Source organism: Pipra filicauda, unplaced genomic scaffold (genome assembly GCF_003945595.2).
Source record: "Pipra filicauda isolate LSUMZ 115617 unplaced genomic scaffold, ASM394559v2 scaffold104_size2351352_pilon, whole genome shotgun sequence".
Lineage (NCBI taxonomy): Eukaryota > Metazoa > Chordata > Aves > Passeriformes > Pipridae > Pipra > Pipra filicauda.
In genome coordinates, this window is record NW_024103485.1 from 886,745 (window position 1) to 914,694 (window position 27,950).

At 37.9% G+C, this 27,950-nt stretch overlaps 1 protein-coding gene across 1 annotated transcript in view; it reads right to left on the reverse strand.

Annotated features, from left to right (window-relative positions):
- The window catches only part of SLC15A5 (solute carrier family 15 member 5), a 33,406-nt gene extending 17,520 nt beyond the window's left edge, over nt 1-15,886 (reverse strand). The window contains exons 1-5 of the mRNA XM_027747460.2: nt 15,517-15,886; nt 13,619-13,841; nt 8,969-9,138; nt 4,925-5,145; nt 2,243-2,432 (exon numbers count right to left, since the gene is read on the reverse strand). Coding sequence (XP_027603261.1) covers nt 2,243-2,432; nt 4,925-5,145; nt 8,969-9,138; nt 13,619-13,841; nt 15,517-15,886 — 1,174 coding nt within the window. The remainder of the gene's footprint in view (nt 1-2,242; nt 2,433-4,924; nt 5,146-8,968; nt 9,139-13,618; nt 13,842-15,516) is intronic.
- Between the last annotated feature and the right edge of the window lie 12,064 nt (nt 15,887-27,950).

A 27,950-nucleotide genomic window follows, 5' to 3' on the forward strand; every position in this document is an offset into this window, starting at 1 on the left:
CCCACAGACAACTAAGAAACTGGAAAAACCCCAAGTCTACCAACTATTAGTGTTTTTCGTAAAGAGGTCCAGATATTCAACATATTTGGGACACAATCTAAATTCATGTTAAGATTTTAACGTTTTTTTAGGTCATACCTGATTTACAAATAAATCAACAACTAGAGAGAAAGTAACAGATTACAGTTTTCATATAGACCCTTAATACAGAACAATCAGATATTTCAGTTCAACATTGTCTGTGTGGTTCATACTTGAAAACTGTTATTCTTAACATACTGAGAGTTTCCAGAAAACTGCTGAAATTCCTTCCTCTTACAAGAGTTGAATTAAAATATAGTTATAGGCTGGCTTAACACCAACTGCCTATTTATACTTCCAATTTTGTTCCTGAAAATAATTGTGAACTTAATTAACTGTTGGCAAAAATATTGGCACTTAGAGGTCTACCATATTTGCAGGTGCAGTCATATACTTGGATATGTGAAGCCATTGCCTGTACTCACAGGTATTTTTATGCCTCAGGTAATTTATCACCTCTAACAGGAGGCTATTTTAATAAATGAAGCTATTAAGAATAAACCACTGCATATATTCTACTGCTGTTCAACATAAGAGGATAGAACATTAATACTAACTTGGAAATTTCCATAGTTTAAAAGAAAATGATTATCTGAACGTGCTTTTTGTGTTTTAATGCAGATGTTATTTTTAAAACTAGGGTAATTGCAACCTGCTGTGTTATATGCTTCTGGTTTGTATAAAACTTAATAACACTCTTAATTAGGCTAATTTAGTCAGATTAATACCTCTGTGTGTGTCAGTACTCACTGTGCTGCCTGCCATGGGGCATTGAATTAATAGCAGCACACTGAGAAAATAGTGGTTTATAAATATTTTCATCTGAGATTTGTAGTGCAGACTGGAAGATAAAAAATGTAGGAAGTTTAATGAGAGTGTCTATGAAAGGGAATAGTTTTAAGTGAATAAAGAATGGAAGCTGATTTTCTGGTGGTACTACATGTAGCTGACATCAGAAAAGGGTCACAGAGGATCCCTCCAAATCACTTCTGTTCTGTAGAACATAAGAGGTTTGGGGATAATTAAAAGCCAAATAAATAAAAATAAATAAAATAAATCACACCAGTGTCTACAGAAGGAGGCCCAACCCCTACTAAAGTGACCATTGCTTCTAGACCATGAATTGCTCTAAAATGAGTGCCAAACTCCAACCCTGAGGTTACAATAGTTACTGGGACTCACAACAGGGAAGACTTCTTTTTACCACTGTGAGAAAAAGAGATAACACTTCACCTTTGGAGACCCCTTTTTGTTTTAGGCATGTTTCAGTTAAGGATTTTAATAATCAAATTGCTAAACACCTGAACAATTATCCCATACTAAGTATTTTAACAAAAATTCTAGTACTGGAGAGGAAAGCTGTGCCTCTCCAAGTAACCTTCCACCTGTGAAGTGTTCAGCCTTTCCAATGGAAACAGCAGCCTAGAGATACACACCCATTTGTCTTGCATGGTTGTCTGCATGTTTTCTTTTGGTCATCAGTTCTAAAAACACCCATTGCAGATACACACTTAGATTAGGTACTTTTGTTTCACTTGTGATACAACTGCAGAATCTGGAAGAAACTGCACTAGTGATAATACAATTTCCCTCTTATGAGCTGCAGTCCTAACAACAATGTGTAAAAAATAGCAGAAAAACAAAGCCTCTGTTCATAACCTACTTATTTAAATCCAAACTCACCATTTTGAGCAACACACGTTTATCCAGTATCAGAGAGCAATTAGCTAAAGGACTTTTTCTTTTCCAAAAGAGACTTTCAACGTAAATTAACTTTCCAAAAATGGATAAACAAACATATAGAAGATAACCAAGTCAGAGTAATTCTCAAGACAAAATAGTCTTGAGATATCACTTCTCTCCAATACTAGGATGACTTGTAGTTATTTTTTGTGTGCCTCAAAATTTTTTATTGGTCAGAAGCATCTGCCTGTCCTACACAAAAGCTATGCATTTTTTTTTCTTGATTTCTGGTATGTGTTTCCAGGACTTTCAATAATTCCTTTGAAACATATTTACCTCTGAGCATCATCCCAAAACAAGTCCACCTTAATATTTATAGCCAGAAATAGTTGTATAGGATCATCCATCGTACTGAAATTTCTCTTTCAGAAACAGAAAACAAAGTAAAGCTGTATAAACACGTGGATTTTATACATACCAATGTAAAGTGTTGGAGAATGTCCAGTGTCCTTGGAACTAAAGAGACACGAGGAGTTAATGCATTCCAATACAGGAACAAGAATCAGTAGGGGCACAATGCTTATCACATTCATTGCTGCAATTGGGAAGACAAATCCACTGAAGTGCAAGTTGGAATTCATGGTTTGGAGATAATATCCTGAAGGAATCTGTATTGAAGGACAGAACCCCACTCCATTAGTATGCCAGGCATCTTTCACGGTTGAGATTTTTACTATATTTGGAAATTTCTCCGACATTTTTCCACCTGAAGAAGTCACATTAAATCAAACACGTGCGGGCCAAAAGGAATGACCATTCATGAAGGAAGCCTTTCAGATAGTGACAATATTGTTCTCTGCCAGAATGTAACACTGTCCCTCTATAACATTTTCTCCTGAGTTTAACAGTTCAAAGCAAAAATTGGTGAATTTGTTTGACCACCCCTAGTTAGAGCTATTGCCCAATTATTAGCCAATTAGCCTAATAATTTAGTCTCTGCTCAGACAGTGTTTAACAGAACAGAATCTTAGAATAGCAAGATGCAGAGGATTTAATCCTAGAATAGCCAAATTTTGAACTTCTGATTGCGTGCTCAAGGTGAGAGTTTTTCTCAAGACACTCTTGCCAGCACATGGCTTTAAAAGTTACGAGGAATGAAAATTTTGCCACAGCCTTAGAACCAACTTAATGCAACTCAGAGCCATAGCAGTTATATAGAGGACTTCCTTTTGCTCCTGGGAACTGGAAACTGAACCCCAAAAGAGGCAGATGAGGAACCCGCCAATGGCAGTCACCAGGGTATGCAGTTAAGTAGATTTGTAAGACTCTTTCACTACAAAAGCAGATAATTTCTCCTGCTTGTGTGAGGCTCTACAGAAGATCTGTTGAGTTTATTAAAAAAAGAATAAAATCAAAACCCCGATGGCTTCTACCAACAGATTTTTCAGTTCTGGTGGGGGTTTGCTTGTTTGTTTGTTTTTTAAGGAAGCTTGATTAACTAATTTCATGTGCAGCAGGGAGCCATAATCCACTGCGTTTTACTGAAGGCAAACTCCAACTTGAGCAATTCACAAAGCACTGTCGTGACAGAGCTTGATGTAGAACTGGTTTCTTTACTCTGTTTCTGTTTTTAGTCAGTTCAGGATTCCTGCAGCATCCTGCACAGCTTTTCAATATAACTGGTAACTTCAAACCCAGGTAGAATATTACTGCTTTGTAGCAGTCTGAAAATTAATGTATAGTTAGAAACTGAGGGTTTCTTATCAATGGTTATAGTTGACCCTGCTCACTGGGAGTCTGTTCAGTGCTGAGGAATTACTTAAATGATAGATCTTAATAAAAATATGAAAAAAACCCTACATTCTACCTCCAAAAGAATATATAAATTGAAAAGGGAGAATAAATAGCAACAGAACTATGCAAGTTTAGAACTGAGCCAAATTTTGTTGGATCCTTTTTTTTCCAATGCCTACTGCAAATAAGAATTGACTCCTTAATAGGAATTAAAATATCATCAACATGAATCACAGGCACTGAAAGCTGTTAAAAATATGAAGAAAATGCTCTTAATCTTCAAAAAAAGATACTGATCTATCATTTAGTCTGAGAAAGAGTCTTAAACTTATATAGGAAATTCTGCTAAAGGAGTAAGTAGACTCTTACAGCAGTGGAAATACTTCTATGTTTTCTAGATAAATACCTGGTTATTATAAATGTGGTTAATGATATGTGGTTAATTTTCATCTAGTCACTAAAGCATAACCTTGGTCACATTGTTGGTTTGGTAGGGGTTTTTTTGTTTGCTGGGGATTTTTTGTGCCTTTGGGGAGAGGGGGGTGTTGAGGAGGGAAGAGGAGATAAAATAAGGCAGATGGATGGGAACGTGGGATGATGGCAAGAGGAAGTGTCAGTGAAGCAGGATATGCCACATATTTGTACGAATTTCCTTAAGCAGCATTTTAACAGCAATAGGTAAAAATGAATTTCCGAGCCAGCTCATAAACTTGTTATTCCAGTTGCCAAAGGGTAAGCTACCTTGAACTCCTGCTTAGCCAGGATCATCCAGACAGAAAGGAATCTGAAGGAATCATGTCAGCTTAAGTGCCTTCTTGACACATTTACATTTATATAACATACACACACACTCAAAAGCGAAAAGAACCAGATAGCCTGACAGAGGGGCTGTGAAAGGACTGCTTCTTTCCACAAATGGAAAACCACCCACTTCCACTGTAGCTACAACAGCCACATAAGCCTGTCAAAACAGTAGGAGAAATATGCAACCAAAACAGCAAATAAAATTTTCTACCACTCTCCAGAAGTAAGTGAACATTTAATAAGCAGGAAAATTACATTTTTCAAGGAGAATACCAGGCCTGAGTCTGTGTTGATAACTGCAACACAACAGCATGTGGAGCACAGGACTCCAGTACAAGATGTTTCAACCAGTAAAGTTCAGAGAAAGGAGTAGCAAGCAGTCACACAAGCTCCGTAATGAGTCTTGACCAAGTCAATTTTCATTATTTGATGAGACTAGAGGTTATAGCAAGGACTATTCTTAGGTAATTAAAACCACTAGAACAAACATGCCTGGAGATACAGTAGCAAACACGTGTCACAGCCTATTTCAGCTTTCTTGTTTAAAAGTTGTGTGACCCACCTGCATAACGCACGTTCTGTACAGAATCTGGAAAGTAAACAGTGGGAAGAGTCTGGTGAGGGACTTGGTGCTTTCCACCTGAATCTCACTGTACTGGCCACCATGGTTTTCCTTGGCATGATCCAGCCAGTTTGTCACTCCCGCGCTGAGGTAGCGATGCCGCACGCAGCGCGTTTTCAGGGCACTGCCAATCACCCCAAAAGTCGTCAGCAGGGAACTCTCTGCAAGGAGTCAGAGACAGCAGACATTGGTATGTTTTTATTCGCTGCCAAAAGAAATAAGGCGAGACAAAACGCTTTGGAAGGGAAGATGTAACCTGATATATTCACCTCTGTGTCTTTTTTGGGTGGGAGAAAGGTAATAATAGCCTGGATTTGTTTCAAAACTTTCTTTTTTGGACCCATTTGGTTCACAACCTAATTGTCGCAGAAGCAATCCTGTCCAACATCCACAGAGAAGATTGCCTTTTGCTACCAGTTATTTAACACACCACAATTTGTTGCAGAGATTGAGCAAGTAAAGCATTAATTTCCTTTGCTTTTTCTTTCCGTTTATTGAATGTTGTTCGTTTTCATTTCAAGACAGTATTGTAATATTGCATATCTGCTGAAGTCCAGCAGCACTGGGAGGGCAGTAGTGAAGTGAGAAGGAAAAGGATTTTAAGAAACAGCTGATGAGATGAGAGAATTCTCATGGATGAATTTCAAAGCCAGAAATATTATCTCAGGACTTCCAAGTAGCATACTGGGACAGAAAAGTTTCCAATTCAGTACTTGGCATATTAAAACTTGCTCACTAGGTTCAGGAATTGCTAACTTGGTTCTCAAAGTCAGAGGAAATAGAAGTAAAATAAGGACAAAACTGTTAGCATCAGGCTTGAGAATGCAGACTAATTTACCTTTGGTAAATTGCCATCCATGCAAATAAGGGTTATGGCACTTCTCTACTTTTCTGAGTTCTGAAGCACTACAGTAAGTTGAGTATCTATAACTAAATTCTTTCCAAATATTAAGGTGAAGTAAGATTGCAGAGGGAAAAGGTCTCCCTACTATCTCTGATATGGAAATTATTTTCTAGAAATATCCATTAGCACTTGCTGGAAGCACTTGTTCTAGAGTACTAAGTAAGGGCATCTTATTAGATAAACTAACATTTAAAACTCTCTGGCTCTTTAGTGTCAATTTGAGGACTGTTGGCATTATGGAATAAAGTCTGAGATAGTTTATTAAAGCCTGCAAACACAGAGAGTGGGTAAAGTTTTTATTGTTCTGTATGACTGTACTAGGCAATTATTCTTACCACTCAATGTAAGTGGTGTTTAAGATCTTAGATTATTTTAAGACCTAATCTGAAGACTAAAAGTAAAAAATCTGCAGACTTCCAGAGTGACTTGACCAAGAAGCTAACCAGAAAACAAGTGGGACTTAGGGCTCTTCTGAAAGCAGAGGTAGTTTCAGAAGTAAATGAGAGATAACAGAAAACTTGGTTTCAGCTCAATTCATTGGCAGAGCTTGTAATTAAATATTTCAGATCAGAAAAATAATAATTTTTTTTTTTTTTGCCTTACCCTAGAGGTTGGACATTCAAAAAACGAAATAAGAAGCAGTTATGTGGTATTACTACTCTGCCAGGGTTTGAGCCCACTCAGATTTGATGATGCACAGGGTAACCCATGACAAGACCAGCAGACAGTTCAACAATGCAACAACACAGCTGTGTCCTGGTTCAGACTCAGTCCTGAAGATGGTCATGGCCATCTCCTTTCTTTTGGAATGTGAGGTGTTGGGCAGGTTCTTCTTTCTCACTTTCACTGGGAAAAAAGACTAAAATAAACAACAAAACCTGATAATTCCCTGTCTTTCCTAATGGATCAACTGAGGCTCTCCTTTACCTAATTTCAGTCAACTACCTTGGAAACGTTATTTTGCATGAGACAAAACAGACAAGTACATTATTTAGCTGTGTTTCTCTTCATGGAATTCCAGCAGATTATAAGAGCTAGTAAACTAGGAAGATAAAGCTGCTTAAATTTGCAGTGCAGAAAGCAACTTCAATGATACATAAACCTAATTATTATCAAGAGGATTTTGCCAATGATACAGTCAGAATAAGTACGTCATCCCTTCTTTAAAAGAAAATAAGTAAACCCCACAGAAATCCATAGTGCTGAATTCTTTTAGATTACAAATCTGATCAGGTAGTAGGAAACATGTTTAAAAGCACAGATATTTATATCAGTGCACATTACGTAGCTAAACATCATACTCTCCATATTTTTATTTCTAAAGTTTCCAACCTGTATAGATATTAAGTTGCAAGAAAATTATTTACTTTTTCCTTTATATGTTGCTTTCATATTCTTTTTCTTTCACTCTAAACTAATTATAAATACCTGTGCTATTTAATTGCAATAAAAAGCCTATATTGCACCCTAAATGGTAGACATTTTTGTCCTCATCTCTGTTCACCTACCAGTCCTTAAAATTATAGCAGTGAGAAGAAATGCAAACAAAGTCCATGCTTGATAGCTAAACAGAACTGAATGCAACATCCATTTGAAGAATTACCTTAAGATAAAAAAGGTAATAAATATAAAAATCATTTAAGGTCACCCATAGATTTGAATTACAGTTCTGAAGAATTTCCAATTTCATCACCTCGCTGGATAATACAAAGTATATTATCTTTTATTTTCACTAAGGAAATAAAAAACTTTGCAGATATTAGTGTAGAGATTGTCATTCTGCAAAGACTTGGAAAATATGTGATCATTCTAGCAACAGTCATAGGGAAAAAACACTTGATACAAAGAAAAAAATGTTCTACTAGTTTGATTGATGGTCAAGATAGACATAATCTACAAATTTATGTTATTCCACTTTGTAGGATTAAACTAGTTAAAGGATAAATTACAGAATTAGTCCATATTTAATTGTCCAGCTCAGGACTATACTAAATGTTTTTACCTTCTCAGGTTGTAAAACTGTAGTGAGCCCCATAACAAGGTAGCCAATTTGATGGTAGTCACTGCTTACCTCAGCTGCATATTATTATGAGGTTTTGGGGGCACTGTGGTGGAGATGCATTTCTTTGGTTCTATTTATTTAGAATAAACCTCTCTAGTGATGTTCTCGCTACAATATTACCAAACACTTAATTTATGCATTCATTCACTCACTGCTAATATATTTTTTCTTTGATTATATTTAACAAAAATACTGAAGTAATAACTTGCTTTCAGTCCCTGGGTTCTACTGAAAAAAAGAACACGAAGGTTTGGCCATTTATGGCCCTTTTCAAGCCACCTTGGTTCCTCTTACATTTCTGTGCTTGGTCCATTGAGAGGGACCAGTCTATCAAAGGATTTTGTAGAGCTCAGGTACCAACTGGTGAGGCCTCAGAAGCCTAAGAACTTCTGTATGAAAATACCTGCACAGTCTGCACAGGAACTATTTAAAGCTATTCAATATTTCTAGTTACTTTCAAATGAGTAAAACCACTGGAGGCTGTGTAAGCAAGCATGTTGAAATAACAGTAAGTACCAGATGTTCTGCAAGATAAAGGCATTTTGAAATTACTTTGCCATTAGTGCATAACCCTGTTTAGCTGACTAACCACTGTGCTTGACTGCCCAGCTGTGAGTTCAGGAGAAGCAACAGAGTACACTTAGCACAGGCACAAACTCTGCTTCAACTGACCAAAACACAGGTTGAACCAAACGTGACAAAATCAGTTCCACCAGCAGCGTGGATATTGTGCTTCTTCCTGCACAGGCAAATTCTTTGACGACTGCCTTGACACGTCAGAAAACATGCATAAGTTTACCACAGACTGCTTCCCACTTTTACAACCTATCCAGAATCTCCAGGTCTATTTTTACAGGGAATGGATGTTCTCTCTTTTTTACAAAAAGATATTGTAGAGCTAAAACCCGAGGATCTCCAACCAAACAGAGCAGTGTTATGCAAAAACTCTTTTTAGATATGCAAGCTGATTTCTTCTGTGAAAATAATCTCTAGAGTTACTTCCTAAGTTACCTCTTACCTGCTTTGGGTTTGTAAATCATTTCACCCCTCATCATGTGAATCGTGATGATAGCCATAATCCCAGACACAAATGGGATCAGAAAACCAAGGTTCCTGGCCACAGACTGCTGGATGTAAGAAATGCTGACAAAGACAACTGCTGAATTTAAGTTAACCAGCCAATAAAACCTAGTACACAGAGACAAGAGAGAGAAGAGTAGAGAGGCTGAATAATATAAGGCTTTTACAGAAGATTAAAACATCAAATTAAAGGCATGGTTAAGTATAGTAAGCATGGGCAGCATCAGTACCATGAACACATTGACACACCAATTAAAATAGAATTTCTCTTGAATGTCTCAGCTCCAAGAGGTGTAAGATTAAAGTAAGTGTATTAAGGCAGTAGAGCTGAACAAATTATCAAGTCTAGTACTGCAAATATTCTTGTGGGTGATGCTAATTAAATACATCAACATTTAACACTTACACATTTAATATCTGGCAGCATAAGTTTTGTGTATCATCAAATCATACGCTTCAAGCTTAAGAGAGAAATGACTTAATGCCACCACCCTTTGGTTAAAAAATATTACATGTTAGGAAATCTAAGAAATATTATAATTTGATTTATCAGTCCTTAGTTGCAAGGCTCAACTTGAACTTTTGTTGTCTTCTGAAAATATCTTAATAAGGAGGTTCCCCACCACATTTTTCTCTGACACTGTCTTTGGCAGTAGAGGTGCTTCCCAAGTAAGTGTTGGGCCCTTCCTAACCACAGAATATATTCAAAGGAAAATCACACACTCTGGGAAGCAGATGGCATACCACTAGTGATAGCCCTACTGCAGTTTGGAACCCTCGAAAATAGCACAATAAATATTCTTTAAGGAATTAAGAGGACAGCAAAAGATAATTCAGCAATTTTTACTTCAAATTTGACTCCGGCTTGAAGACTCAACCTTTGAAATTTTAAGTTAAGAATATAAATTTTGACCAAACTTTCAAGTTCCAGGTTAGCTCTCAAGATGTGTATCGGTCTTGTGTGGCAAGAAGCTGCAAGAGGAGATTCCTTTACCTTTGCTGGAACCTTAGCAAAATGGTTTCATTTAAAGGTGAAATATAGACTGACACATAATTAGACAGCTTAATACATACTGCTTGAGGAAACAAAGCTTTTTTTCTTGTTCAGTGGCACTTCTGCCTCATGTATGCTATTTAAACTTGAGTATTTATGTCTCCTAATTAATCTAGAATTATCCTCTCAATCATAAAACAAAAGGCACTTTGGAATTATGTTACTCCATGATGATATAGTAGGACAGATTTTGTACATACGCACGTTGACTGCTGTTCAACTAAAGCTTTAAAAAAAATACAGTTACACGCAAGTTCAGTTAGAACTTGTGTGGACTTCTTGAATGAATTCCTGATATTTTTTAAACTTAGAAGTTTCAGTGGCTCTTTTCCAAACGCTCTAAAGAAGTGTGCTGGAGCTACCTGAAGTCCTGACACTCTTCTTGGCTCTAAGAGTGTTTGCCTGGAAGCAGGAGGCATCCAAAGAAAAACCTTGAGTACAGGAGAGCACTTTTGTTCTTCACCACTGTACCATGAGACCAAAACGTAAAGTTCCTGTCCTCTCACAAAAATGAGAAGGAAAAAAACCCCAATGGGTTTAGCAAACAAGAGAGATAAACTACCCTCAATACACAGATCAGAATTTAGGGACATGCTCATATCACACTGACAGCAGCAGATCAGAACATAGACAAACAGACAACACACCTGGCCAGTTCTCATATCACAGCTACCTAACGCTGCAATATTTGGGCTGACATTACATAAAGTGTCTCAGAGACCCCACTAGGACATAGTGGGTTTAGTTAGATACACCAAACTGAATATCATGTACAGCTTTGCAGGGAACAGCTCCTTCCTGGAGCTTCAGCACTCTGAGGTCTCCTCACAATGAGAGCCAAATGGCAACTTGAGAGGCTCATTTCAAGAATGCAGTCCAGGCACAAACCTAAATGCTACTGTGACAAGCCACACAGACCCAATAATCTTCTTATAACACTTTACAGAACTGCATTCATTTCGATAACTTTAAAAGAAGCAGCAACTCTTATTGAAAAGTATTATGTTTATAAAGAATTCAAAAAGTTTTTACTTAATGTAACATTTGAGATGAAACTGCTGAATGAAACAACCTGAGATCAAGTGAAATACATGAAAATAGACCTTCCCAATTAATTTTGAAGATGCAGAAAATTTCTCGTCACCTGAAATATTATTTGCTTTTATCTTGTAAGCCTGCCTAGCTCTCACAAATTTAAGTTTTGATTTATCCGAATACAGGCCCAGATATTCCATGCATAGACTAGAATACAAGCTATATACTTTTCTGTACTAGAGCTTTGTAGGAGGAGGTCAATTTTTTCATTATCACTACAGAATTCTCTGCAGAAACAAGGTGGAGGAAAAAATTCCAGAGAAACAGAAAAACATTTTAAAAAGTCAAAGCAAAGTGTGTTCAGGATAATGGCAGAAATTGATTTGTAATATATGGAAAGAAAAACAATGAGGCAGGGTGGAAAATATTACTGGTTCCATGTTCTCTGTAGTGGTTTTTTTGGATTTTTTTTTTTTTTTTACAGCAAATCTGTAAGACAAGATACAGCTCTGCTAACTCTCACCCCTAGTCTAGATTGCACTCTTTGCTCCCATAGAGAGAATGTATATCTCTTGATGCAAAAATAGCACTTAGAAATGCAGAAGGTCTCAGGGAAATTTAGTCCAACAGAATCCAAGCCCTTCGTCACTTAGCATTGGTATATTCTGTTTGTTTAGAAGGTCAGAGCCATAGTACATATCAGGGGTTAAGAACGAGGCCCTGGATGTGCAAAGCAATTTTTTTGAATTAGAAAACAGGCAACTACAAGGTCTTTTAACCCAATCTTTAATTCAATAATTCTGATTGTTTAAAAAGAACTTGGCTAAGAACGTAGATTCAAACTTAGCAAGAGCATGCAAGCATCTCATTGTATATAATTTTAAAATTTAAGCCAAAGACAAGAAACTACCAAGAGAAACCAGCTTACCAAGGAAAAGTGATTATATTCTGAGACATTTAATGAGATTAAGAGTGAACCCTCCATTTTTTAGAACTTGAGATTGCACTCCAAGAGCACCTCCTTGGGTGTCACTGCAAAAATTATTAAATTTTTTTTTTTAATTGCACATGTGCCTTTCTTGATATTTCCAGAGTTCCAAGAACTGACCCATTTGGATTCCCCCAAGGAACTTTTTATTCGCATTATATCTCCTTTGTAATCAACACTGAGAAATGTCACTTTGATTAAACACAATTCTGAATGGCTAAGACCACAGTACAATAAATTCTCCAGAGCTATCTTTCAGAACAACTGATTGCTCTCCAGTTTTAATCCCCCAGAGCCTTATTTAATCAAAATGATGTTGCTAATTAAGGATTAAAACTCAGAATAGAGTAAAAAGGAAGGATTTTTTTTCTCTTCTCTCCTATGGGCAGGTCAAGGAGGCAGAATCTGCTCTCAGGAACTAAACAGTCTCATCCACCTTTGGTAAAGCTACCTTATTCACTGAAGTTTGGATTTAATTCAAAACTCTTTGATATTAACATAATTGGAGGAAAAAAGAATAGCCAAGAAAGCCATCCCCAAAGGAGGAGAGATCTGATTCACTAAGATCTTCACTGATTCTTCAGCATTGCATTGTTAATATGCAAATGTGCTCAGTTTTTATTTTAATAACCATGCATGTAAAGGAGAGAAAAGGGGGCAGTTCAGGGCTTTTTTTTTTTTTTAACTCTGCCTTGAAGCAGGGATTTGGAGGTTCCCACTGCAACTTCCTCACTGGACAGTTTAACCAGAAAATATAGCACTCTGTATAGGGCTACAGAAGTGGTAAGGAAAGGCAAACAAATGACTACAAATTATCTCCCTGATGCACTGAGAAAGAAATAATTAATATTAAAAAAAAACCCAAAAAAACACCACCCTGAATTTTAAGAACCATCTAAGATCAATTTTTCTTAAAGAATTAAAAAAAAACCACCACACCAAACCAAAACACAAATGTCAAGAGGTTTATCTGATGCCAGAACTTCCCAGCAACAGAGTTGAAACAACGTGGCAGCTCCCTACCACTGAGCTTAGCAGTCACAGACTACAAGCAACCCCTACTTCCAGCAAACCAGCAGACTCTACTGCTGCCTCTCATGGCTAAAAATTTACTCTGATACAAATTCCAATATATCATTGAATTTTGTCACAGTTAGTTAGGCAGAAATGGGAAAATATCCTAAAGGGATATCCATACTAAAGGCAGAAAAACAAGTGGAATATGTTGTTCCAACAGCAACTGGATGGTCAAATCTTTGAGCATTTGGGCATATTGTTTGATCCTCAATACTCTGACAGCATATTTCTGTGAGAGGCTAAAATAGACTATCACCTACTAGCAAAAGGAAAAAGTTAGGAGAAGTCTTAACTAAAACTCTTGGAAACTCTTCCAAAATCTACAAGTTTTGTGGTTAAAAACAAAGCACAAAACCCACCACCCACAGAATCTACATTTCAAGGCAATGCTCTATCATTCCCAACAGATACTTAGCCAACATCAAATTACCAACCAGTTGAAAAATGAAAGAAGTTCCTTTGGTCCACAGTCCTCAAGGTTGTATGCACTTAGTGGGCAAACTATAGCTCTTATGCCTCCTATTCCCAGGCTAGCTGTGAGTAGTGCAAAGTAGAACACTATTTTCTGCTCCCTTTTGGGTAGTGTATGAAGAACATGTCGCCTGTCGATGTAAATGTCTTCAAAGGGGAATGACACGACAGGTAATAGAGCTGTGCCTGGAACAGAAAGAAAATTGTTGTTTGGAATTAATTAGAATCAGACGAATCAGACTCATATTTTTTTAAAGCAGGTACGTTGCAAAGACAGATGGAAAAAAATCAGAGATGCACAACAGAAAAGTGCAAAGAGGGACAGTCATAATCCTGTAGAGAGGCAGAACCTTTCTGAATGTTGCTATAAAAAGTAAGGCAAAACCACTATGGGCCTCCAAGAAACTAAACTTTCTCTGAAATGCTTGTAAGGATTCAGGTTCTTCTGTCAGCTGAACCACCAATTAACCAAAAAAAGCCCCAGACACCTCACTGTGGAGTGAAGTCTTTTTTACTATAAACCCCAGAATTGTAATAGGAATCAAAATTTAACAAATAAATTCTCAAAACTTTTGTGGAAAATTTTTTCTTTTTTTTTTTTTTTTTCTGTTGCACCTTCATGGAAAACACATGATTTTCAGAAACTTTACCCATAGAAGCACTGCCATGAATTGCATTTGTCACCTCTAGTCTGTAAAGCAAGTCTTTCCGATTTAATCAGCTACAGATTTTTCAAGTTGTAATTGGACTCTAAACTTAAAATATATTAATGCCTCAACAACACAAACATTAGCCACTACTAAGACTATGACTGCTCATCAGACTCTAATGCATCAGGAATGTTTAATTATCTATCTTCAACAAAAAAATATTCTGTCTAAACCAATATCCAAATACCTCAAATTCTGTTTGTGTCATTGGTTTTCTACTTTAAGATATGCACTGCAAAGACAAGTGGTAGAAGGACATTTAAACCAGAATCCCATAGGAGAAACAGTGGGACACAAAACAATAATTTTTGCAGACTGCTTGCATAATGGGTTTGTAATCAAGAACATTTCAGGAGTGGCTCTGATTTTTTACTTGCTTTGTTGCAGGTCTAAATTACAACGTGGATGGCTGTTGTAGAAATCAGACTTTGCTTATGCTCAGTAACTGGTTCAAGTAAGAAGTATTTCTATCAACTTGGTTTAAGCTGACAGAGTAACCACCCTCTGTGAGAGACACTAATTGCTACAGAACAGTCACACTTAATTTGAACAGTGCTTTTATATAAAAGATCTCAAAAATGAGACACAGGGAAGGTTCAGAATGTGCTAACAGAAAGCAGGCCCTGGGTGCAGGTATTTGGATACACTCTCTGTACTTCAGGCAAAGTTTGTTTATGCTGGTATGTGCTTAAATACTTTTCCTCTTGTCCAAACACAACAATCACATACAATCTTACTACCAACAGCTGGGAAACAGTTTCCAAGCTCTCTCTCTCTGACTAAAGCCTTGCATTGGTGTCAAACAATGCAAACCAATAAAAACTTTAGATGTTTGTCAAAGGGACCAATTTTAAGAGTTGAGCATCCACGTTCTGAATAGCTAACCCACTTTAGAGGAGTCAGGTTTGTGCATCAACTACACACAAGATACACACACAAATGTCCCTTAGTCTTGCTCAAAGCACTGCCTCACAAAACCACAAAGGTAAAAATACTGCAGTGCATTTTGTAGAGGAGGAACTAAGTCATTATCTGTTAGAGAAGGTGGCCACAAGGCTGGAGGAAATGGTTAGATTTCAAACACAACGCTCGGGAATGCACTTCTGCAAGAGAACCGGTAAAACATGGAATATTCCCGGTGTGTCACCTACCTAGGAAGTGTAGAAACATGCAGATGCACACAAGCTTGATCCTGCCCACGAGGCACTCTGCAATCCAGCCCACCAGCACCGGTGTGAGCATGGAGGTGCCCACGAAGCACATGTTGGCCATGGCTGCCTGGTAGTTGCGGTAGCCGAGTTTGACGGTGCAGAAGTGGATCATGTTGCACACGATGCCAAAGAACGTGAACCTCTCACACAGCTCCACCAGCAGCACACAAATTGCCTCTCGGAGCTTCTTCTCAGGCTGAGACAGTTTTCCATCGTGGTTGCTTCTCCCAGCTAGGGGACTTTGCTCCTGGTCAGCCATGTGGTTCAAAAATCCCTTCCCCTGCACATCTCTTCTGTCTGCATCGGGCATGCTTGTCTTTTTTTTTGAGTATGACTGAGCAGAGCAGCTTAAGTTGCAGGTGCACTTCTGTGCTCCTCCACTGCAATTAGCAAACTGGTAAGACTCTTGCTTTGAATTCCACACTTCTCTACTACAATTTCTTAGGGCACCTGTCACTTTTGAGATATTACACTTTGAGATCAAAGAGTATTAAAAAAAAAAAAAAAAACACAACAAAATAATCAAAGAACTATATGAACATTTCAGCTTCTGAATTTAGAAACACTCAGGAAGTTAATTAGTTTATTTAATTAGTCCATTTGGGGGTGAACAAGATTTTTCCCCAGAATTATATTACCTATTAAATTATGTGAATCCAATACTGTATGTGCAAGTCTATCTGTATGTTAAAGATAAAGGTTTAAATACACATGAAAGCTAACAATTTCAGCAGAATACAGACAACAGATCAAGAAAATAATTTGGTTAAAATAATTCAATACTTCAACTAGGCAACTAGTGAAAAACTGCAAGTAGATAAAGAGAGGGATTTTTTTTTTTAAGGTAAACACTATCCAATCATTATGATACTTCTTGTTAGTTTTGGTTGAAATTCAGATAAAGTTAATTATAAAAATAAGTAATGCTTCTACATTTAAGTTAGAAAAGCAAATTTTTAAAGAAAGTAAGTTGAATTTATTAGCTAAAGAAAAAAAGCAATCTAGAAGCAACCTAAACCACAACTGTGTCTCTAGGCAGATATAGCACTGTGGCTACAATGCATCAAAAGGGGCAGGGGCACAGGTGATGTGTTCTCTCATATCAAACAAAAGCAATTACAACCTTGAGAGGAAATTAGGAAGAGCCAAACTTACGGTGCTTTGCAATGCTCCTGTTACTTTATCCACAGAGAAGTTTTCTGATTTCCCAGATCAGTTTCTTCATTTTGTGGAACTCATTAAGATCACTAACAACTGTTCAAAAAATACTTCTAATTACACATGAGAAGCATTCCTCATTTATTTGGTACAAATGTAAATGCATACACATGTTGCAAGGCAGTGGTAAATCAGGTCAGCTTCCCTAAATAGAGCTCTCAATGTCTCTGATAGCATTTTTTGGCTCTGCTGTTTGTTTCCATCTGTCCTTATAACTACTCAAATTTTACCTCTTCAGATCTATTTAGAGTATGAGAACTACTCCATCACAAAACAGAAGCACAATAGTATATAACCAGTATGGGTAAAGATAGATTTCAAAATCACCTGAAATAAAAAAAGGCAACTGTGATTCAAACACACAACCTAGAAACACTGAAGCTGAAATCTAAGTAGTAACAGACTGTTCCCTAAAACAATTCTGAAAAAAATATTTTTTTAATCTAGTACAATTCTACAGCAAGAACTCAGGTAGCAAAGAACTTATAGTTTTCAGAGATGTACAGTTGGGGATGAAAACAGCTGTGATTTGTAGCATGCCAAGAACTATTTCTGTCTTCTAATCCATGACAGCTCAAATGATCCTCATTTGGACAAACCAACCTGAGGAATCCAAAGTAGAAATCACTTATAACTCAGCTCAGTTTCTCAATCAAAGCCTAAAGAAGCCAATCTCAAGTCAAAACAGGACAGACAAAAGTAATTTAACTCAGAGGTGCATATACCTCCTGTTGCATGAAGCTACTCTCATCTAACTGTTCAGGAAGAATTTTTTTTTTAAGGACATACAACTGAATTTTAGCATCAGTTAGAAAGCATAATGATAAATACACTCTTGCTCCCATAGAAATTTCAATGTAAAATAATTGGCCTTCCCTTAGAGGGCAAAGTTTACCTGTTCTCATAGGTGATAGCAAATCACAGTGAACTATATCATGGTAACTGCTACAGAGAGCAGGGCTACTAGCTGGGATGGCTGTTTCTTAGTCCTCATGTGGCTTCATTTACCCTAATTTTGGGTTACAAGCTAGGGAAAAGCAGTAATTGGCTGAGCTTTATAAATGCCACAGAGAGCAGGAAGTGGGTGATTCTCATTGTTACCTTGAATTGCCTTTTCATGTGACTAATACAGGTGTGGTGGTGATAATAGCCACAGATCAGTACCTGAATTACCGTGCTCAGAAAATACACAACTTCATAAAACAAGGTGATATTTATGGATTTATTTTTTAAATCACTTTTGCAGCAGTTATAGGTGGTAAATCTATTTACTTGACATGATTTTAGGTGAATTCTGGTTGAATCAGCTGGCTTTCACTTGGCTTATTCTTACTTATTCTTACACAGAGTAATAGGACTGCATAATGCCTGATGAAAAAGTCTATTATTTACATCGACATATGTAGAGCTTTATACATACTGAAGCTCCTAGAAACCAGATGCACAAAATAACTGCTATTTCAAAATCCAGCCCTTCTGGCAGTACCTCTGTCTTCCAGTAAGGACTTTGTACGTTTTTTTTTAAACAAATCTTCTTCAGAGGATGGCTCTGAAAATGTGACAGTCAAATCTTGGAGAGAGGTTTATAAAAGTACTTTTTCCCGTGTGACAGTGTCAGCTCATTAGAGGTCTGGCCATTAATAAAAGACTTGGTGCCCTACCACCCAAGGCAAAAGATTACTTCTTGTCATGCTAGAACCTATAAGTTAGCACTAGGTTAATTTTTTAAGTTGGACAGGTTAGAACTGAAATTTTTTCACTAATTTCCTCTGACAAGAAGAAAGGGTTTTTATTGTAGGGGTAGTTTATTGAAATTGAGGGGCAGAACTTCAGTGCCCAGCACTATGTTCTAGAAGGGTCAGTCTCTCTAATGTTTTAGGAAGTTTAATTCAGCTTTACTCTACTCTTTTAAAGAACATGTAAGAAGTGTTACCCTTCATCATAGCAATGGTTGTGGCTCCTGCTAAATATCTGGGGTGGAAACATAATTGACATGGACAAGACTGACGATGCAACACAAGGATTTTGACGACGCAAATAAAAAATTACATGGGTCAAATCTTCCTAGTTAGCTCCCATTAACTTGCAAGGGTTGCCAAGCTGGCTCAAGGACCACTGACCTGAGGACTGTTATTTGGAAGGCTGAAGAAATGCAGAGCAAAAGCTCTGGGTGAGAGCACAGCCAAACAGGGGCAAACATGCCTGGGGTTTGCTGCCTGCTGGTGTAAACACAGGTCAGCCACATTAAAGAAACACAGCTCAAAGTGGGGTGTCAGAAGGAGAGAAAACAGGAAAATGCTGCAAAGACAAGTTCAGGGGACTGCTTCTGGCACCAAGTGTCTTGCTACAGATACAGGTGGCTAACTAGAAGAGTTAGAGGGTTAGTGACAGAAAAAACAGATGTGGTAACAGCACGGGCTAACACTAGACTTCATACTTTTCAAAATCAGCACTTTATTTACTTCTCTTATGTGTATGAGAAATGCTCAGTGTAACACAGGACAGCAGTTCCCAGGCCATCAGATCACCATCCTGACCCCTGCAGGATGCCCCTCGGTGAGGGCAGCCAACCACCCTTCCCTGCAGAACTGCTCGTGCTGCTTTTGTCCAGCACAGTCTGTGGCCTCAGGGAAAGGGTTGGGCACTCTGGTGTAAGGCATATCCTTCTCTCTTTTTTTTTCCTTCACGTAGTTATATCTCTAGTAAGGAAAAAAAAAACAACAAAGGCAAATTACAAGTCTTTTCAGGCGTAAAAAGTAAGTACTAGAAGCTGAGGTCTTGCGCACGTTGGAGAAGATCTGCCACCTATGTTTCCCAGCACTTCAAAATATCTGCAAGGACAGAGTTGAATTGCAGAAGGGGTAAAGAAAAGGTTCATGGTTAAAAAAAAAAAAAAAAAGAAAAATTTTGCTTCTAGTATGAATTTTATCTTTTTCTGTTAACTTTTTTTTTTCCTTTTTTTGTCCTCTTTATTCATCTTTAGGTGTCACTTTGGACAACATGATATTTTTTATGCCCTACATCCTATTTCACAGGTGAATAATGAAACTTCCTCTATTTAAAATGTTACCTCAGACAACCATTCCAGTGATTTCTGCACTGCCTATCACTGTAGTCTCAGAGTACTCTGGCTTGAAACAGAACTGGGACAGAATATGACAGTGCTTCTTTTGGAGTCCACAGCACTTCAAACCCATTGCTGAAAAACTTCATCAGCATCAGTAAAAATGCTGGCTAATACTTTTCTGATAACACAGCAGAAGAATAAATACATGCAAAACCCAAGTGCTTTGTGAATCACGTAAAAGGTGAATTAAGAAACTGAAATGTAGTCACTGTGAGTTTGAAAAGGCTAATTTGTGAAATCTGTTATGTTACCAAATCTACTAAAATAAAATTGTTTTATATTTCAAAGAGCTGTATTAAATGTTTTAAAAGGACACTTTGAAGGCTGAAAAATAGCATGTATGAAATAACCAGTTATTAAAATTACTGATTATATGAGAAATTCTCTAAAAAATTCTGGGAGTATGGTACCACATCACCTTTGAATACTTTTATTCTCCCTTTGGTAAATATTCTTTAAAAACTTTCAGGACTTTATTGAGATGTAACTGGGAACTTTACCCAATTCTGCATTGCTGCAGGATGGATATAATACCTATCTTATTCTATGGCAACTTTTGCCTGTGAAAGTACAAGACCATGGTGAGACACTGAATTTAGGGAAAAACTGTATATTCAGAAGTATATTCAATTTTTCCTTGTGTAGTCATAATTAAAAATAACATGGGAAAGCCTTTTTGTCAGGGAAGGTTTAGGTTAGATGCTGGAAAAAGGTTCTTCACCTAGAGGGTGGCTGGACACTGAACGGGCTCCCCAGGGAAGTGGTCACAGCACCAAGGCTGACAGAGTTCAAGAAGTGTTTGGACAGTGCTCTCAGGCACATGGTGTGACCCTTGTGGATGGTTCTGTGGAGGGCTAAGGCTTGGACTTGATGATCCTTGTGGGTCCCTTCCAACTCAGCACAGTCTGTGATTCTGTGATTCTTCATTCTACTGAAAGGTTACATCCCAAGAGAGGGAGTCAAACCCCTCTCTCAAGAATGCCCCAGAGGTCCTGATAGAGAGTGCAGATAGAACTTCTTCTGCTAAAAGCTTTCTTTTCTCTGCATAAAGGACTGTCTTCTCCCTGAATTGTCCTTTTTCTCCAGTTTAGATTTTTTTTTCTTCTCTGTTTCTCTTATTTAAGCAAGGAGTGTGGCAAAAGCATGGAACTGACAGGAAGCAAAAATTCCATAGCTTTTTCCACAGTACCTAAGCCAGTACAAGAAACTACAACACATGAGTTGTACTCCAGTACAACTGAAGTGAGTCCAGTGAAGGGTCATGAAGACGATGAGGGGACCAGGGGCTGAGAGAGCTGGGACTGGAGAAGAGAAGGCTCAGGGGGTTGTATTAATGTATAAAAATGCTTGAAGGGAGTGTGGAAAGAGGACAGAGCCAGGCTCTCTTCAGTGGTGCCCAGGGACATGACGAGAGGCAATGGGCACGAAATGAAAGACAGGGAGCACAATCTAAGAATAAGTAAAAACTTCTGAGGTTGTCAAACACTGAAAGTGGTTGCCCAGAGAGGATGGAGTGGAGTCTTCATTCTTGGAGATATTAAAAACCTGACTGGACAAGTGCTTAGCCACCTGCTGGCAACTCTGCTTTGAGTAGGTGGAGTAAACTAGACAGTTGTCAGAGGTGCCTTCCAACCTCAACCACTCTGTGATTCTGAGAAGCTCAGGAAATACTTTGGCAAAGCAGAGTCTAGGCAAGATGATAAAGGAAAAGAAAGCAGTTTCTTGCCCAGTTGCTAGGCATGCCCTCTATGAGTGAAGAATTTGCTTTACATTCTATGAGTGCTAATTTACTTTGATAATTTTTTTTCCAGGGAGATGGGTTTAAAATTGCTGATCCTCAAACCTGTAACTATAAACGAGAATTATTTTGGCATGATTACTCTATTCCTTCAAACTGCTCATGTTTTATTTTGGGGATTTGGTTCAAACATATATAATTATCTATGCTAAGCAGTTTATCATATGTTCTAAGGCTTTTGTCTTTATTGCACCTAGCTGACGGTTTTGTAATTCAGGAGTAATTGAATCGCAATTATTTTTCATGATGCATATTACGGTTTTATATCATGTTGTTGGCAGATATTCTTTATGATGTCGTTTGGTCTAATGGGAAAATTAGAAGTAGCTCTATCATATGGAAAGATGGCTTTTTTGTGTCATGTTATAGTTTGTAGATGGCACTCAGGATATTTTCTTTTGACATATAGATTTTTAGGTAGAGGCTGAAATGAGATTCTAAAGCAGGGTTCACAGTTGAGACAATTTTATCTGTACATCCAAGATGATTTCAACTATTCTCCAATGGTGACAGTCCATTTATATTCAAGTCCATTTAGTAGACTGTGGTTAGTATTCTAAAATACATATATAAGTACTATGTGGTGGCAGAGTTTCTGCTCTAAATTCATCCCTGATCCAACATAACTGGTTTCAGAGAAGCAAGGAAAAGATGTCAGCATCTTTTTTAGAAGCAAATATTCATCAGAGCAGGAGACTGACAGCAGATCTCCCACCTCACTGAAGAGCTCTTCAACCACTGCAGTGCCCAGACAGTCTCTTAATCTCTCCTGCTGGAGCTGTAACACATTTTGTGTAAAGTTTTGTGAGCTGTACAGAAGCTGACTTCGTAACGTGGAGATTAGGGCTGCTCTCCTGGAATTTGGGAAGAGGCAAATTCAAGGCTCTATGTCAATGAATACTTAGTTAATTTTGTCTGCAGAAGAGGTGTTAAACAGATAGGATACTATCTGAGAAAAGCACAGTTCGGCCCATTGGATGTAGGAGAGTGGTGGAAAATGAGAGCTGAATGCTGGAGCCAGCAGAGCATCCTTTTGCAAAGGGAAAAGTGATACTTTAAAGTTTTCAGTTTTGTCCACAAAATAATATCTGGAATCTCACAAATTTTTGTGGGATGAGTCAATGACCATCCCACATTGTCTGTCCCAGAATGTCTGTCCATATAAAATTCTCATGCACGGTTGATCACATAAAATTTGATGGCAGGAAGTTTCAGATAGTCATCTTAAAACCATCTTTATTTCCCTCATCTGTTCATACACTTTTCTGCCCTGTAAACTGGTACAGGAAATAGTGTAACATAATTTTATTTATTCAGCTTCAAACTTGAATGTACACAAGCTGAAAACTGTGTGAGTTACTACAGACCCTGTTTACAGTACCTTGTGTGGCTTGACTGAGGGAGAAACTGGAAGAATGGAATATACTTCTCCTTGTGATGGTCAATATTTTGTCATTCAAACTGATTTTTAATGGAGTTTCCAGTCTTTATGAAATGTGTCAGCATGGCCAGCATGTTAAAGGAGGTGATCTTCCACTCAGCAGTTTCAAAATTAGCCCTTATTCTTGCAGTGAAGACAGACAGGTTTAAAATTTGTATTCAAACATAATTTATTTTTTTTTTATTTGCCAAGGGTTCAGGATATATCTTCTAGATACAGCTCTGAACTGAAACTGTGAATCTGAACAAGTCTGGGCAAGTTTGGATCCCAGTGTGATGTCCCAAGGACAGGCACTTCTTTAAGTTTTCTCTTATGTTTGACATTTAATGTGGAAGCCACGTTTCTTCTGAAGTGAGAAGCCACATGTTGCTTCTTTTCATCTCTGGCACACAACTATGTTAGGGCTCTGTGTCACCTGGATCTAACTATTGTAATCACCTTTGACTGGTGTCCCAGCACACCGGATTACCAAGCTGCCAGTGTTACAGAATGCTACTGCTAGGATATAATCCTGTACAAGGAAGAACAGTTATGTAGCTGCAGTGGTGCTTTTAATTATGGAAATAAGAAACCAAAGATCTCTTGGGATACTACAAGACAAGACAATCCAGGCTGAGCTCTTAATTTATCTCCTCTGAACTTTTGAAACCTTTGTGAAGAAAAGTAAGCCTGAATAAGGGTACTAGTTTCCAAGGGCATCAGCCAATGCTTGGGAGAGCACATAATTTTCAGTCAGTAGTATGGGCCACACTCTCCATTTTCTATTCCTTGTTGTTTGTTTTTCCAGTACCCCTGTACCATGGTTTGAGGAAGGGGCTTAGCTCTCACTATATCTACCTCTAAGGCTTTTACAGCCTCCAAATGTCAGCCCAGTAGCACACAGGCACCTCAGCTAAAGGCAGAATCCTTGGTCCAGACAAGAGTCTCAATGCAGAATGACTTGTCTTACCAGAAGTATTCAGCATATCCAGTCTTTACAATCTATCAATCCACAAAAGCTGTGGCTGCCTGGTGGCTAAGGAAAGGCATGGGATGTACCCAAACACCAATCTTCTGGCACTGATGCTTCCAGATTTCAACACAACTCTACTCTTCAGCTGATTGTTTATGAGTTTCACTAATGCTGTCCAAAAATACTGTCACTAAATACAAAGTAGTGTTTTCTTCCTACAGTTCTTGAAAGAGCTGTAATGGAGAGGTTAAGTACACTGTACATAGGCAAAAAGGGAAGGAAACCCTGAATTTGCTCATTTTCTCTCTAACTTTCATTTGTTAGCTGGACTAAAACATAGAATTAAACCACTGTGCAGCTTATAAGAAAGTACCCTGAGTTGTCTTTAAATATGATAAGGCAGCATATATGCTACTGATTTATTACTTGAGACAAGACAAATTAGTGTCTGTTACATTTTTTAATTTCAATCAAAGCATGCTTTTTATTAAAAGAAGTTTAATTCCTTGTTTTAAAACCATCAACACATAGAAAAAGTAGAGGGATACCAGAGTATCCCTAGTAGAGAATAAAATCAGTATGCTGCTATAAAAAAAATATTTTTGACAACATGGCAAAGGAATCATTATTACAGAAGCATGATTTTAAAGGCCCACTGACACTTTCTGTGGAGGGTGCTCAGCTCCATCAAGAAGGTGCTTTTGAAAATCAATAGACATTATGAGACTCAGAGGATGTTCAATGGCTTGCACTGATGACAGGTGAGAGAAAGGAAATACATTTTGGTAACATGTTAAGTGTGGGTGGCATCTATATTAAATTTCTCTGGGTGTCTTGCCACTGAACATGGAAGGTGAAAAAACCCCTCATAACTTCAGCTTAAATATACCGGATTAACTTTTCCAACTTCAGTTACTGTTTAACCTGGCTGATTTTGGCTGAAACAATTGAAAGAAGGCTCACATAATCCTTTCCACTGATGAAATGGGTGTCTGTACCAGGTTAGTTATGCCTTCAGCTGCAAAGGTTTATGAAGGGAAGGTTTGCCCATGCCTCAAATGCTGATAACAATACCCCATGTACTTCTGGGCCTCTGCTATTTGATGACGTGAACACGCTTTTCCCTGACTACTTATGGATCTTTGAAGACAACATTGAATTTCCAAAAGTACAGTTATTCCCACCTAGATTTCAGCCTATGAGATCTGAGTTTGTATCTGGAAATACAGTTTTCAATTTCCACTAAAAAAACACACTACAACCATCAGTGCCTGTTCCACCTGCTACTCAGTGCTCAAGCAGAATGCTTGTCATGTTCAATACAAGAGCTGTCTGCAACATCTGTCCATGCAGTCTTCAAAGCACAGAAGCAATTTAAGAGAATGAAAACCAGAATAATTATTATTAACTTTTTTATATTTGATACATCTTCAAGATTAGGAGTTGTTGGATTTTAAACGCTGGACTGTAAATTTCAATCTTAACTGCTGGTGTGTGAATTTCAGGATAGAAATACAATTGCTTGAATGGATTACACTGTGTTTAAAAATAATCCTCCTCCATTTTGAGACTTGCAATAGACTATATTTTGAAAAATTCATTTTTTTCAGAGAGGTGCGCTTGAATGTGTGATTCCAAAACAATATAATCAGACCAAATAGCTTTATCAAAGATAGCAATTCAAAGCTTTTAGTGCAAATGCATCACAAATGCTTGCACTTAGAAATTCTCTTTCTAAGGTTGTGTTTACAGACTCTGCCACAATAGGTAAAAGAACAAAAACATCTTTGATGGTTTAGCAGAGAAAAGGGTAGTACTGAAAAAGAGATGAGAAAGAATGGGATGCAAGACACTGTTGAAAAATAATTGATACTGTTGCAAGAAGAAAGGCCAAACTCGAAAAGAAGGACAGAAATGGAATAATAGCGATATAAATTTGGTATCAGGTGCTCACATTTTATAATTAGACACGGAAGCATTTGTACATCAGTAAAGTTTTGTCACATTTGTAGTACCCATTGACCTAAAACCACATTTGAGTTTCTCAGCTTTCTTTCCTATTGCTTTCTCCTTGACAGACTTTCTGAAGATCTTAGATATGAAATCTCTTAGCGAGATGTACTTCAAGTAATTATATTTGTGGCAGAAGAGATGAAGGTGGAGGAATGCAAACCAGGTTTTGGCTATCATTCTTGGATCTGAGAAGAAAAGGAAAGGACCCAAGGACACCCTGAGTTGGAATGGTGAAGAAGAAGCCCATGTGTCAAGTGATGCACGAGGGGACCGTGGAACACACAAGCATGGGTGTTTCCACAGATGAGAACTCAAAAAATTCGGAGTCTTTTTGCAAACGCAATTTTAAAATACTGAGTAAGTTTATGAAGCTGTATGATTATTTTTTTTTAACACTCTTCACATTCCAGACTAGCTGGGAGAGCGGGAAATGGAGTTCTTCTTCTTCATGTTCCAGTGCCCAAATCCTCAGCAGCTTCTGATGGCCAGAAGCACTAAAAACAGCTGAAATATATGTACTTGCTGTCTGCAGTTTGGCACACACCTAGGAGCAAGGAGAGGATGGAGTATGCTCTGTGCAAAGGGAATCTCTCAAATCTTTGCTGCAAACCCAACAATTCTTCCAGGGCATACAAAACAAGATTTCAGAGGAATACATAGCTGCTAAAAACAGTTACTTGTTTAGCATGTTTGGCAAGTGTTTCAAGGGACAAGGAAGGCACCTTGGGTTCCAATCCCTTTTCATAATTTAAAGTTCATATTCCATAAAAGACTTGCAATGAGTTTACGTCTCTCAGATTACCACACAGCACTACATGAAAATAAACAGTGAATTCAGATCAGTTCTTCCATTTACTTATGGATGATAGAGCACATAAATTGGTCTGGCTCCTTCCAAGAGAAAAGAATCATGCTTCCTGCTCAAAAAAAATGGCAGGGAGATGTTTAATACGATTGCAACTAACTGTTAAAATCCAGGCAGCTGACAGAAGAAAAAAATAGCATAGTTATATTGTCCTGGTGCAGAGATGTTAAATTTATAAGATGATCTCCGACACAGTGCTTGCAGCTCGTGTTTGTTCACACAGTTCAGAGGAATGTTTTCTAATCAGCAGAAGGAGTTTACAGTGTTGTGTTGAGTTAACACCAGTTGAAATCAGGTCGGCAAGCAAGAGATCCATCATAAAACAGCTGTACAGCACTTGTGTGTGCTGTGCGAGTGGCTGCTGCTTCCAGTTTGGTGATGAAATCACAGTACATATTTTTCACAATAAAAGACTTTGGCAAGTCACACAAGCACGCTTTCCTGGAGTTGTAAAATCCTGATGGAGCTGTAAAATCCTGAGCAGAGCTAAGCTTGAACATGAAGTTCTAAAATTCTTCCTTCTCATAGTCCATAGTGTGTTTCACCTCTGGATTTTGCAGGTAACTCTCAGTGGGATGGGCAGAATTTGCCCTTCTCTGTAAGACCAAACGGAATACATCAACCAAGAGCAGGTAGGATTTCAAGTCTTGGGCACTGAATAAGGGAAAGAGTTAGATTTCAAAATACGCGTATGAAAGTAGCCATTAACATATTTGCTATGATATATCGTACTGTGTTTGAAATGCATCTTATCAGCTCACCAACTGTTTTTCAACAACTTATTTGTGAATTTCCAGTGTGAATGTGTATCCAGAGGCTCAACCTGATAGTCTTCAAGAGCCTCAATTTTCACAGGATGTCTCTAACTAGTCACTTCTGAAAGCATTGTCTGTTGCTAATTAAGTCTGGCACGTTTCTGTCAGATAGGCAGGGAATGTTGTTTTCCACGCTAGAGATGGG